This window comes from Ipomoea nil, unplaced genomic scaffold, assembly GCF_001879475.1.
Source record: "Ipomoea nil cultivar Tokyo-kokei standard unplaced genomic scaffold, Asagao_1.1 scaffold0642, whole genome shotgun sequence".
Lineage (NCBI taxonomy): Eukaryota > Viridiplantae > Streptophyta > Magnoliopsida > Solanales > Convolvulaceae > Ipomoea > Ipomoea nil.
Window position 1 is genome coordinate 6,735,340 of NW_017617070.1, and position 13,910 is coordinate 6,749,249.

The 13,910-nt window shown below is 38.0% G+C and overlaps 3 protein-coding genes across 3 annotated transcripts in view; all 3 read left to right on the forward strand.

Moving 5' to 3' along the window:
• The first annotated feature begins 270 nt into the window (after positions 1 to 270).
• The window catches only part of LOC109174372 (oligopeptide transporter 5-like), a 30,832-nt gene continuing 17,192 nt past the window's right edge, over positions 271 to 13,910 (forward strand). Inside the window, exon 1 of the mRNA XM_019323610.1 lies at positions 271 to 288. The gene's annotated coding sequence lies outside the window, so the exon portion shown is untranslated. The remainder of the gene's footprint in view (positions 289 to 13,910) is intronic.
• On the forward strand, positions 320 to 4,804 carry LOC109174373 (oligopeptide transporter 5-like). The gene is made up of 5 exons (XM_019323611.1): positions 320 to 373; positions 661 to 1,100; positions 2,320 to 2,990; positions 3,395 to 3,653; positions 3,833 to 4,804. The coding sequence occupies exons 1-5, from the start codon at positions 337 to 339 to the stop codon at positions 4,637 to 4,639; spliced, it is 2,214 nt and encodes a 737-aa protein (XP_019179156.1). The 5' UTR covers positions 320 to 336; the 3' UTR covers positions 4,640 to 4,804.
• Positions 8,378 to 9,217, forward strand: LOC109174493. Its single transcript, XM_019323727.1, has one exon. It carries the CDS (start codon positions 8,378 to 8,380, stop codon positions 9,215 to 9,217), a length of 840 nt encoding a protein of 279 aa, XP_019179272.1.

Genomic DNA, 13,910 nt, shown 5'->3' on the forward strand with positions numbered 1-13,910 from the left:
CCAATAATAGCCAAATATATAGGGACGTATACATAGCTGTGTAAATATATAATACAAATTCAGTTTTTTTTTTTTTTAATTGAATTATCATTTTCTGTTTAATGTTAGCTAGTCAGGCAAAGACCTCCTTGTCTCAACCGTTGTAACTTTTTCTTCACCAACTTTATACTCTCTCTTCATTCCAAGAATTGGCCTGCATTCAAAACAGGGGAAAGAGTGCGTAATTGGAATCTCAGGGACACAAACCTTAACGGATTCCCTTCAACCCGCCCCCCATGATATGATATAGTATCCTCCTCTTTCAAAAACTCTAGCTTGTTAAGGTTGTTACTCTAAATGGAGAAAACTGGGATTGCTGTTGAATCCTCTGCTGGTAAACCTCCATTTCTCCTTTTCCTGCATGCATTTTTTTTTTTTTTTTTTTTTTTTTTTTTTGTGGGTGACGAAGAAAGTCACAATCCCAAAGTGTACACTTGATAAACTTCACCTTGTGACCCTAGCGGACAAAAGACCACAAGAAGATCAGATAAATCAGTTTAGATTGACCATAGCTGACAGAAAAACGCCAATATATATTCCATTCATGCATGCATTTTTGTTCTTATATTTAGCTGTACGTGCTGTATTATTGGCAATGAGATCAAGAATTATTATGTGCAGATGAAATAAATGATTCCCCAATCGAGGAAGTGCGGCTCACAGTTCCAATAACGGACGATCCAACTATGCCATGTGTGACATTTCGGACATGGGTTTTGGGCGTGACATCTTGTGTGATTTTGGCGTTCCTGAATCAGTTCTTTGGGTATCGCCAAAACGCGCTTTCTCTCTCGTCTGTTCCTGCTCAGATTGTTGTGCTGCCCATGGGGAAGCTCATGGCAGCATATTTGCCTACAAAAGTGGTCCAAATGCCAGGCACAAAATGGTCGTTTTCTTTGAATCCAGGGCCATTTAATATTAAAGAGCACGTACTGATCACCATATTTGCCAGTTCGGGTTCCGATTCATCTTTTGCAGTGCGTATCATCACCATGATGAAAGCTTTTTACCACCGCGATATTCATCCCCTTGCAGCATTGTTGTTGACATTCAGCACTCAGGTATCTATGATATATAGACTATGTTCTTTGGTTGATTTTGTTGGGAAAATGAAATTTTTGTGGTTCTCAAATATTCTGGTGATACCTTCAAAAAAAAAATATTCTCGTGATTTAGTCTTGTTTTAATATTCACTATAAGTTGGTGAGTGGCCAAATCTATTATAATAGGAAAATTCTTTTTTCCCTTTTAAATTTCCCTTTTAATATTTCCCTCCTATGTGGCTTCCATTTATTGGTGTCATTTCCATTTATTGGTGTCATGAATTGGTTGAACCCATCACTAATTTAAAATCAAATTTGTCTACCAATTAGATGCTAGCTATTATGTCATGAGGGATGGATTAGAGAGAAAAATATTAGGGTCTCTACTCTCTTACATTACTCATTATGATAATATGTGGCTTATACTACATACGTTCAGAAATCAAACAGAAATTGTCTAATCTCTTTCTGGTCCCTTCCTTTATTAATCAGAGTATACAGTAAAAGTTTTAATCCCTGATCCGGGTGCACAGAGACAGGGATTGTTGTGTTAACATTAGAGACGACACCGTTGCTATGAGCCTGCATTGGTAGTGGAAAATTCTCTTCTATGCTAGTGGGGCAATTTATATCGCGCACCACGGTGCGCATAGAAATGTGCACCCAGGCACAAAACGCACGTGTTTCATGCTGATGTCATACTGATATCACTCCGTCCATCCAAACAGACCAAACCTCATTATGTGTATTCAGTTAAATATTTATGTGTATTGTGTTATGAGTTTATGTGTATTATGTTAACCAAATCCCATTATGTGTATTTAGTCAAAAGTTTATGTATATTGTGTAATGAGTTTATGTGTATTCAGTAAGAGTTTATGTGTATTATGTTAACCAAACTCCATTATGTGTATTCATTTAAATGTTTATGTGTATTATGTATTATGTAGATTATGTGTATTCTGTTATGAGTTTATGTGTATTCTGTTATGAGTTTATGTGCAATTGAAACATAGGATTTTTTTTTAACAACTTAACAAAACGACGTCGTTTTGGAGGCGCGGGGCACATAGTGCGCCCTAGTGCACGGTATAACGATTGATGCTAGTGGTTATATGACAGAAAACATTCTTTATTTTCACATAATTAGCCTAATTTCCTCCAAATAGATTTTTAATCTTTTCTTTAATATATTTGTCAAACGCTTATGCTAAAGTAGTATATTGTGGATTTGTAGATGCTTGGATATGGGTTGGCTGGCATCTTCAAAAAAATTCTCATTGATTCGCCCTACATGTGGTGGCCTTCAAATCTTGTTCAAGTCTCCCTCTTTAGAGCGTTACATGACGTTGAAACCAGGCCAAAAGGAGGGCTAACTAGGCTGCAATTCTTCATCATAGTTCTTGTCTGCAGCTTCGCCTATTATGTTGTGCCCAACTACCTTTTCCCATCCATAACTGCCCTATCACTCCTCTGTTGGATATGGAAGGATTCTATAACCGCGCAACAGCTAGGCTCAGGCTTAAAAGGCCTAGGCATTGGCTCGTTTGCCCTCGATTGGGCAACCGTGGCTGCCTTCCAAGGCAGTCCACTCGCCACCCCGGGTTTCGCCATCATCAACATGTTGATTGGTTACATACTGGTTGCTTACATAGCCATACCAGTTTGCTATTGGACTAACTTGTTTGAAGCTAAAAAGTTCCCTCTCTTCTCGTCTCATGTTTTTGATTCCAATGGACATGTGTACAACATTTCCAGAGTGTTGAATAAGAAAACCTTTGAATTTGACCAGCAAGGGTATGATAGTTACAGTAACATTTATTTGAGCACAACTTTTGCGTATACTTATGGTCTCAGCTTTGCAACCCTGGCTGCAATTGTTTCCCATGTTGCACTCTTCCATGGCAGGTAGGTATTTTAATCCCCTCCATTTCTTTTAATTTATTGGTTCGGGAACAATATCCAGAACGAATGTGTTAGGATCAAACATATATCACTACACCAGAAGCTATAGCTGCTAGCAAAGGCACAACTTTATTTCCTTTACCATCACATTTTCAAGAGGTAGGGTGTTGCACTTGGCCCTTCGGGCCTCCGCGCAAAAGACCCTTCACCTATGCCAACAATAGCTAGTAGCGCAAATGCGCATCTTTATTTTCTTATATTTACCTGCCATATTTTTTAGAGGCAGTGTGTTAGACTTACCCCTTCAGGCCTTCGCCTAGCTATTCCTTAGAAACCACTTGGTGTTGGACTTGTCCCTTTGCTAAACATTGCTCAACTATATCTCAATATATATAATGGATTTGCAGAACAATTTGGGAGCAAACAAAGGCGTCTGTGCAGGACAAGTTTAGCGACATCCATACAAGGTTGATGAGGAAAAACTATAAACATGTGCCTCAATGGTTGTTTTACTTGCTCTTAGTAATCGTTGTTGGAGTGGCACTAGTAGCCTGCCAAGGGTTTGGGGGACAACTGCAGCTTCCTTTCTGGGGTGTACTGTTAGCAGTGTTACTATCTTTATTCTTCACCCTTCCTGTTGGAGTGATAGTAGCAACTACAAATCAGGTAACACAACGCTATATGTTGAACATATAATATATAAACATAAATGTAGAATCACATGCTTCAATTTGGTATATGCACGTTGACCATCTAATATATAAACATAAATGTGCAATTTAACTATCAGCTCTGAAATTATTAGCATTGTTCAATCAAGTTGGTGGAAAATCTTGATTGTGCAGCAAGCAGGGCTGAATGTAATTGCAGAACTTATCATTGGTTACATGTATCCTGGGAGACCTTTGGCTAATGTGACTTTCAAGATGTACGGTTTCAGTAGCCTGTCACAATCCCTTATGTTCTTATCAGATTTCAAGCTAGGCCACTACATGAAAATCCCTCCAAGATCTATGTTCATGGTCCAGCTAGTGGGAACACTAATATCATGCTGTGTGCATTTTGGCACTGGTTGGTGGCTCTTGACAACAGTGGAAAACATATGCAACCCATCAAAGCTACCCGTGGGAAGCCAATGGACGTGCCCGGGGGATGATGTTTTCTACAATGCATCGATCATATGGGGAGTGGTGAGCCCAAGGCGGATGTTTGGTAACCTCGGGGTATACCAGGCAGTCAACTACTTCTTCCTCGTTGGGTTTCTCGCGCCCATACCGGTTTGGTATCTAGGGCGAAAGTACCCGGAGAAGAAATGGATTAGCCTGATCAACATGCCAATTTTGATATCTGGGGCAGGAGGGATACCTATAGTGAAATCTGTGAACTATGTGTGTTGGTTTGCAGTGGGGTTGTATTTCAATTTGTATGTGTATAAGAAACACAAGGGGTGGTGGGCTAGGCACAACTACATATTATCGGCTGGGTTGGATGCAGGGGTGGCATTCATGGCAATTCTTTGCTATTTTACTTTGCAGAGTGGGGGTATCAATGGACCAAAGTGGTGGGGTTTGGAGTTGGATGATCATTGCCCTTTGGCTAGTTGCCCTACTGCACCTGGCATTGTAGTTCAAGGTTGTCCTGTATTTCAGTAAGGAGAGAACTATGTGTGTACTCTTATTCTCTACTGTCAAATTTTACCTCAGACATAAAATCTTGATGTAGACCACTTATAATAAGATCCACACGAAAAAAAAAAACCAAACTTATCAGTGCCTATTACATGGAGAGTATATTAGTGTCCATCATGACATGAAATAAAATTGAGAGGGTAAGAATTGAGAGTACATATAATAGAAATCTTTCAGTAATATTATACTACTATTTTATTTTAACTTTTTTTAGATTTGCAGTGGGCCTAGGACTAGATCGGAATGGATGAATTGTTTTCAAGGCCAAGTTCCAAATGCATAGATGACAATACGACACATTATGTTAAAGATATAATAGTAAATTTTAGGGGTTCGCAATTTGGTTCGGTTTTCTCGAACCAAATCAAACTAATTCAGTTCAGTAATATACCGAATAGTCGAACGGTAATGAATTCTTGTGTATCGAACAGTTTGGTAAAAAATCAAATCGAACCGAACCGAACCAAAGTACCGTTCATTTGTTTGTTTTTTTTTTTCCTTTTTTTCTTTTTAATAATCTTAACTATAATAAAGCTATATGGTTTGGGAAGTAATTAATGTTACAATTATTATTTTGGTGAGTAATTATTGTTATGATCATTGTCTCTATCCTTATTAATATAAAATAGCCACAACATCCTTTACTAAAAAAACAAAAAAAAAAAAAAAACACAACATTTGAAAAATAAAATAGCTATTTTTTTCTAGCCCATAACAAATGATTACATTTATTGAATTAATGAAGTTATTAAATGTTATGATATTATGATTAAGGATTCCGATTCCCGATTAATAGAAAATATGAAACGATGCAATATTAATTAAATCTTTGACTTTACAATGAAAGTCTATTTGATATGCTTTTGTTATTTATGGTGCTTCTTGAGATTACAATATTAATTAAATTTTCGATGAAAGCCTATTCGATATCTGAAACAGTGCAATTAATGCAAGCCTCTAAATATAATTTTCCTCCCTCTCAAATGTTTCAAAGAAATGGCAGAATCGAGAAGGGATGGAAAAAGCAAATGCTGCGGGCCATGGGTCAATTATTGGACTTCAGAATTTAAAAAAAAAAATCATTTGAGCCATAAATAAAAATTTAAATATATATAAATGTATATATCGTATGGGTCTTTAATGTTTTTCTGGATTTCTAAACTTAGGACTTTTAAAAGAAAAAAAGTATATTTGATTTATCTCCACAAAAAGTGGTCTTGGACTTATAGAATGACATGTGCATAAAGAATATATTATATAATCATATAAAAAAATGTGTTCAATTAGAGTTTAAATTTACTCATACAAAATTTAAAATTTTCTTTCTAAATGTAATTATCTTAGTTATTATTCGTATTGTGAAAATTATAATATAGATGAAATACAATTAAGAATAAATCAATGTAATTATGTAAATTCTCTCTATAAGTTTATTTGAATATGTAAATAATTAGAGATTATATTAACCATACAAAATTTTAATTTTAATTTTAATTGTAATTTTGTATTCTATAAAAATAATAAATACTTGACCAATGGAAGCTCAAAATATGATTATATTAAATAATTTAAAATATTTTTATTTTTTCTATTTTTTATTTATATTTATAATAACATAATTTTTCCCCGTGCATCGCGCGGTTGAATTACTAGTAATAATAATAATAATTATAATAATAATAATAATAATAATAATAATAATAATAATAATAATAATAATAATAATAATAATAATGAAGTAAATTCAAGTCCCTTCGGCCTTTCAACTCTTATTCTCACTGGTGTCTCTCTTAAATATGATTCCTTTATGGATTGTTCTCTAATTTGCACTTTTGTTGTTTGCCGCAATTGTTCTTTATCTCATATTATCTCTAACTTGAGTTATTCTTACAATATACAGTATTTTCCTTAGTTTCATATTTATATGAAATTAATGTACTTCAACATTACTCTAATTTTGATTCCCAGTGCATTGAAAAATAATATTTCAGATATTCAGTATTTTCCCTAGTTTAATATGTTGGAAAAATAGCATAAAATAGAATTTTAAGTAATTATTTTGTGGAACAATTATTAGTGGGTTCACTTTCCAATTTGGGTCGGGTCAAAGTTGATTCATCTTCTTCGTAATGATACGAAAAGATTCATATATTGTACGCTCAAAACGGATAATGGGCAAATGAGATATTGATTCTCAAAGTAGACCTATTTGAGTTGGAAAAATGACGGGGAAAAGGTTTTATCATGAATTCAAAAAGAACATGTTATTGTTTATTTTAGAGCTCTATCACAAATTTTTTTCAACGCTTTAGACTTGGAAAATCGACGTTGTTTCTTATGTATTGTTCTTTAAAAAAAAATAAAAAATTAGATAAACAATGTCAATTTTTTCACTTCCGTATACATACGTTGACATCGTTTCTCTCCCTGCGACTAGGGTTTTCTGCGATAAGCTCCCTGCGATCTAGGGTTACGACAGCTTTCTTCGAGTTCGGCAACGGACAAGAGTGCGAAAGCCATGGATGTTCAGCGAATTATTGACTCCACGGCGGATATCAGCTTGGAAGATGAGGAGGAGGGCGTACGGTTTGAGGATGACGGGTATGGCGTCGGTCCGCAGCCGCAGGAACGCCGAACGTGGACGATTGTCGGGAGGTTTCTCACGGATCGAATCTTGAAGGTTGATATGATGAAAAGAGTAATGGCCTCGGCTTGGCGTCCCCTCATGGGAATAGAGATAACAGATGTGCTTCCAAACTTGTATCTCTTCACTTTTTTTGACGCGGCAGACATGCACCGCGTGGTGGAGGAGGGGCCGTGGGCGTTCGAGAATGCTACGTTTCTTTGCCATGTCTTGAATGATGGACAGGATCCGGAGCAAGTGGTCTTGAATACGGTGGACTTCTGGTTACAAGTTTATGATATTCCTTTGGGCTACCGGACAGTTAAGGTACTTGAGCGAATTGGGGATTTTGCGTGGGTGTTCTTACGCTATGATGAACGTAATTTTGAGAGATCGTGGACCTCGTTTTATCGGGTACGGATAACACATGATGTAACCAATCCACTTAAGCGTCGTATGAAGATGATCATGCAGGATGGGACATGGACATGGGTTAATTTCAAATACGAGCGGCTGCATATGTTTTGTTTCTTTTGTGGTATCATGGGGCATACTAATAAGTTCTGTTTAGCGGCAAGACGTTCTTTGTTATCTCCGGAACAGTACCCCTTTGGTACGGCCTTGAGGGCGGGATGGAATAACCCGGCACGGGTTTTGGGGGACAAGTGGTTCAAGCTGGGCCAAGATAGACGGAAAGAAATAGGTATTGGGGGTGGATACGGTTGGGGGATTGCGGCGGTTGGTGGGCAGCCTATGACTGGAATGAGGGAACGGGTAGTGGAGATTAGGGGACAAGCCGAGAGGGATGGTGGAAACTTGGGCTTGGTGAGGGAGAAGGAGTTAGCTAGGGAGGAGGAGGGGGTGAGAGTGGACCCAAAAAGACGACGCACGGACGGTGGATTAGGGGATGGAGTGGATGAAGGGGTGTGTGTGGATTCGGATGGTATGGGGTTGGGGGAGCCGAATGGTAGGGGAAGTCGGGTGGGTGAGAGACCAGTGATGGAGGAGGATGTTGCAATGACAGAGGTTCAAAAAAACTTGCTGATGGCGGGTGCTGCGGTGCAGACCTGCCCGACCCAATGAGTACATTGAGCTGGAACTGCCGTGGCTTGGGTAATCCACGGACAGTTCGGGAGATTGAGGACATAGTGTCTCGCAAGAAACTCGATTTTGTATTTCTGATGGAGACCAAGGTTAACCGGGATCATGCTGAGCGACTCCGGATTAAACTTGGATTTGATGGTTTGTTTAATGTTGATAATTCTGGATTGAGTGGGGGTTTAGCATTATTGTGGAGGACGAATAATACGGCGAGGTTGTTGAGTTATTCTGATAATTATGTAGACGTGGAGGTGAGTATGCCCGGATTTGAAAAGTGGAGGATGACAGGTTTCTACTGCTTTTCAAAGCGTCCGCAGAGAAGGGAATCGTGGGACCTTATTCGTACACTGGCAAATAAATCTGACCTACCGTGGGTTATGTTAGGAGATTTTAATGATCTCTTGTTTCAATATGAGAAACGGGGAGGTAATCCGCATCCTGATGCTTTATTGCGAGGGTTTGGTGAGACTATCGAGGAATGTGGATTGGCGCAGATGCCCATGACAGGATATCCGTTTACTTGGCAGAAGGGGAAGGGTACACCAAACTGGATAGAGGAGCGATTGGATAAGGTTCTGACCACGCAGGGATGGAGGGATCTTGTACCTGATGCTAGTGTGCTTAATATATTGACCCGGAAATCGGATCATTCTGCTCTTTTCCTTGGGATTCTCAATCTTCGGGAAAGGAGAGGTGGTCTAGGAAGGGGTTTTAGATTTGAGATGGCATGGTTACATGATGAAGGATGTAGGGGTGTGGTAGAAAAGGCCTGGGAGGACGGAAGGAGTAGGGGGCTGCAGGAATGTGTCACGTTTTGAGGTGAACGGTTAACACGCTGGGGTGGAGACCGTTTTCACAAATTCGGTGAGAGAATACGGAACTTGAAGAAAGAGTAGATGCGCGTTAGAGGGCGTACAGACCCGGGGTCTCTAGCTGAATTTCAGAGGATAGAGGACTGTCTGACCAGTATTGAGTTGCAGGAGGATACATACTGGAGACAGAGAGCCAAGCAACATTGGCTTAAGAACGCGGATGCAAACACCAAGTTTTATCACAGGTACGCTACTCACCGAAAGAAAAAGAATTCTATTATGAGAATTATGACTAGTAATGGGGATTGGATTGAGGGAGATGCCATGAGGAATAGTATCTTGCATTATTATCGTGATATCTTTGAGTCGAATTCTCCTGTTATTAATGACAATTTTTTTGAGAGCATACAACCGCGTGTGACAGCTGCACAAAATGAGGGCCTGTTGCGCCCTTTTGAAGAAAGTGAAATTAAATCAGCATTGTTTTCAATGTTTCCTGATAAGGCACCAGGACCGGATGGGATGAACCCTGGTTTTTATCAGCATTTTTGGGATGTGGTGGGTACTGATATTTCTGCTTATATTGTTAACTGTCTCAATACTAATTCGTTTCCGAGTAAATTGAATGAGACAAATATTATATTGATTCCGAAGAAGAAAACCCCAGAGATGATTTTTGATTATAGGCCAATTGCATTGAGTAATGTGGTGTACAGAATTATGGCCAAAGTTATTACAGCTAGAATGAAACCTTTGATGGAAAGTGTCATATCTGAGTCACAAAGTGCATTCATAGCTGGGAGATTGATTACAGATAATATATTGATAGCAGCAGAAGTAGGCCATTATTTGAACAGGAAACAATGTGGACTCATGGGTTGGGGAGCTTTGAAGCTAGATATGGCCAAAGCCTACGATCGTATGGAATGGTCCTTTTTACAAAGAATGTTAATGGCCTTAGGGTTTGATGAAAGATGGGTGGAATTACTGATGATGTGTGTAACCACAGTATCTTATATTGTATTAGTAAATGGGACACAGAGTGAACAGATAATGCCAACTCGTGGTTTGAGACAAGGTGGTCCCCTTTCACCATATTTATTCATTATTTGTGCTGAAGGGCTCTCACTATTATTGCAGCAGGCGCAGGCAAAAGGAGAAATACATGGCTGTAGGGTTGCAAGAGGTGCACCTTCTATTACCCATCTTTTCTTTGCCGACGATAGTTTACTTTTTTTCAAGGCAAATGTGCAAGAGGCAGAAGTAATTAAGCGATGTTTATCAGAATATGAGAAGATGTCTGGACAGGCAGTCAATTATCATAAGTCAAATATTTGTTATAGTAAGAATACACGTGGAGAGATAAGGGATGAGGTTGCCAATATATTGGGGGTGGTGCAGACTCAGAATTTTGGGAAGTATTTAGGACTTCCATCGTTTGTGGGCAGAAATAGGAGGGCAGCATTTTCTTATATTGAGGATAAAATAAGACAGAGGATCAGCTCATGGAATAAGAAATTGATATCACAAGCAGGAAAGGAAATTTTATTGAAAAGTGTGGCCCAGTCAATGCCTACCTTTTCAATGAGTGTGTTTTTACTGCCTATGACCTTATGCACCGCTATTGAGCGAACCATTAATCGATATTGGTGGAGATCCAAGAATGACCAAGGTATACATTGGAAGGCATGGGATAGACTATGTATTCCGAAGAAGTATGGAGGTTTGGGATTTAAGGACTTACATGCCTTTAATCTTACTATGCTTGGGAAGCAAGGGTGGCGTTTTCTGACACAGCCGTGATCTTTAGTTTCGAGAGTTTATAAGGCCAGGTACTATCCCGCTAATTCTTTCTATGATGCATGTTTGGGTAATAACCCGAGTTTTTGCTGGCGAAGTATTTTGGCGGCTCAGGAGTTAATTTGTAGGGGTGTGAGGAGGAGAATTGGGAATGGTGAAACAACGTTGATTTGGGACCACCCATGGTTGCATGATGAAAACTACCCGAGAATACAAACAGAAAAACCACCCCAATTGGCACAGGCAAAAGTGATGGGTTTAATGGATCAACAAACTGGAACCTGAGATCCGGATATTCTAACAGATATTTTCATACCGGAGGATGTGGAACGAATTAAAAAAATACCTGTATCACCTGGGTATGATGATTTGTGGTACTGGTATGGAGATCCAAATGGTGAATATTCTGTCAAGAATGGGTATAGGAGGCTAGTGGGCAATTACTCCCAACCACTAGGGACCATTGATAAATGGAAGGTTTTACGGAAACTCAAAATCCCACCGAAGTGGAAGACATTTATATGGAGAGCTCTAAATGATATTTTACCCACCACAAACAATCTACTTATAAAGAGAGTGGATATTGATCCAACATGTGCTATGTGTGGGGCTTCACATGAGGATATTGTGCATTCTTTGATCACATGTGGCTATACAACAAACATTTGGATACAATCTCACCTTCCAATCCCCAATAGTGTCACAAATGTTTTCAGTGATTGGTTTAATGATTTGATGAATGTTTTAGGTGATAATGAGATTATTTATGCAGTGGCAATTCTATACTACACTTGGCGTGCGAGGAATGGGGCTGTGTGGGACGCATGTTTGCCCAGGCCTCAGAAGGTAATTGCAATGGCGTCTTCAGCTGTACACTCTTGGAAAATTGTGCACCCGACGCATACACAGCCGCGAGTAAATGCGGCCGTGATGGAGCAAGTAGAAGCCCCAACCACACGGCAGCAAAATGCCGTAGGTCTCACTGCCGAACCGGCAGAAACTGGGCTGCCTTTGAGCAGCAGTATAATGCAGCCACACGGACAGCAACAGCAGCCGAATGTGCCTTACGGGACTCCCCTAATGTACTACTTCGACGCGGCATACGACCCACGAACGAGCAAGGCGGCAGCGGGTGCAATTATTCTAGATGCGCAAGGAGGGTATATTGCCGCAATGACCACCCCTATGTCAGATTGTTTTACACCTTTAATGGCGGAGGCTCTAGCGTGCAAAGAAGTTTTGGCATGGTTGAGAAACCGCGGTATAGACTCTATCCAGCTCTTCACAGATTGTTTAGTACTACAGCAATATCTATCATCTACGACTCGATCACCACGGTCTTATCTGGGCTATGCTATTGATAGCTGCAGGACTAGTATATTGGCTTTTGAGAACTGTTTAATTCGATACGTTCCTAGATTAGATAATTATTTAGCTCATATTCTAGCATCTATTGCCTCTACTCAGACGACAATTATGTATGCGGACTCAAGTCCACCAACTGCTATTTCAGCATATTTTGAATAAATGCCGCACAGGCTCCTTTCAAAAAAAAATGTCAATTTTTTCAAGAAAATCGACGTCATTTATATAATTTTTAAAAAATTTTAAAAATAAAACGGTGTCGATTTTTTAGGAAAACCAACGTTGTTTCTTATATAATTTTTTAAAAAAAAAAAAAAAAACATAAACATACGACAACCGACGTCGTATGTTCAATATAGGCAAACAATAAAAATAGAAATAATTTTTTTTTTTTATATTATGTTGGTTTTTTTAAAAATCAACATCTTATCGTTTTTAAATTAAAAAAAGTTCCGTAATGACGTCGGTTGTTTTTAAAAACCAATGTTAAATTTTTTTTTAAAATAATTATTTTATTTAGGCTCTGTTTGACAGGGCTTATTTAGGAGCTTATAGCTTATTTTAAGCTACTAATAAGCTATAAGTTCTGTTTGGTAATGTTTCCAAAATAAGCTTCTAGCATAAAATAAGAGCTTATTTTGGAACGCTACCTAAGGTAGCGTTTCAAAATAAGTTCCTAGCTTCTTAAATTTTTTCCTTCTTTATCCTTATTATTTTAAAGAAATTACATAATTACCCTTCCCAATTAAAACCCTTTTCTCTTCTCCTTTATCCACAACCGCAAATATTATTATTATTATTATTATTATTATTATTATTATTATTATTATTATTATTATTATTATTATTATTATTATTATTATTATTATTATTATTAGATTCGTAACAATATTGCTACTTCATTATGAGATGCTAGATCATGATTATGCTAATAGTTTTATTTTAAAATGTTATTTTTTTTAAAGACAAAATGTTAAATTTTAATATGTAAACAAACTAATTTAAATTTTATGAAGATGTCCTTTTTAGCCTTTTTACATCTATTAGCCTATCAACAAGCTAATTTTACCAAACACTTTCAATCATAATAGCTAGCTTAAGAGCTCTTCAGTTTTCAGCTCCGAGCTTATAGGTTTCCAGCTTTCAACTCCTTTTCAGCTTTCAGCTCCTAGCTTATAGCTTTTCAGCTAGGTTTGCCAAACAGAGCTTTAATGTTTTAACGACGATTTTATAAAATCAATGTTATGACTTGTATTATAAGTGCGTTGTTATATGGTCTAGTGTCTCTTTTGATATCCTGTAATTTCCGTGTTTGGTTTAATTGAGTGTACTAGTTTGGATTGGTTTGTCTGTGTAATGTGATTAATTAATGTCACATAGCTTTGCTTTGCCAAGTGTGTGTATATATATATATATATATATATATATATATATATATATATATATAAGAGCGCTAATATGTGGTCATGTCATTAGGTGTGGCTGTGTGGTTATATCTGTGTCGTTGAATAAGTTTAATCTAACGACAGTGGCT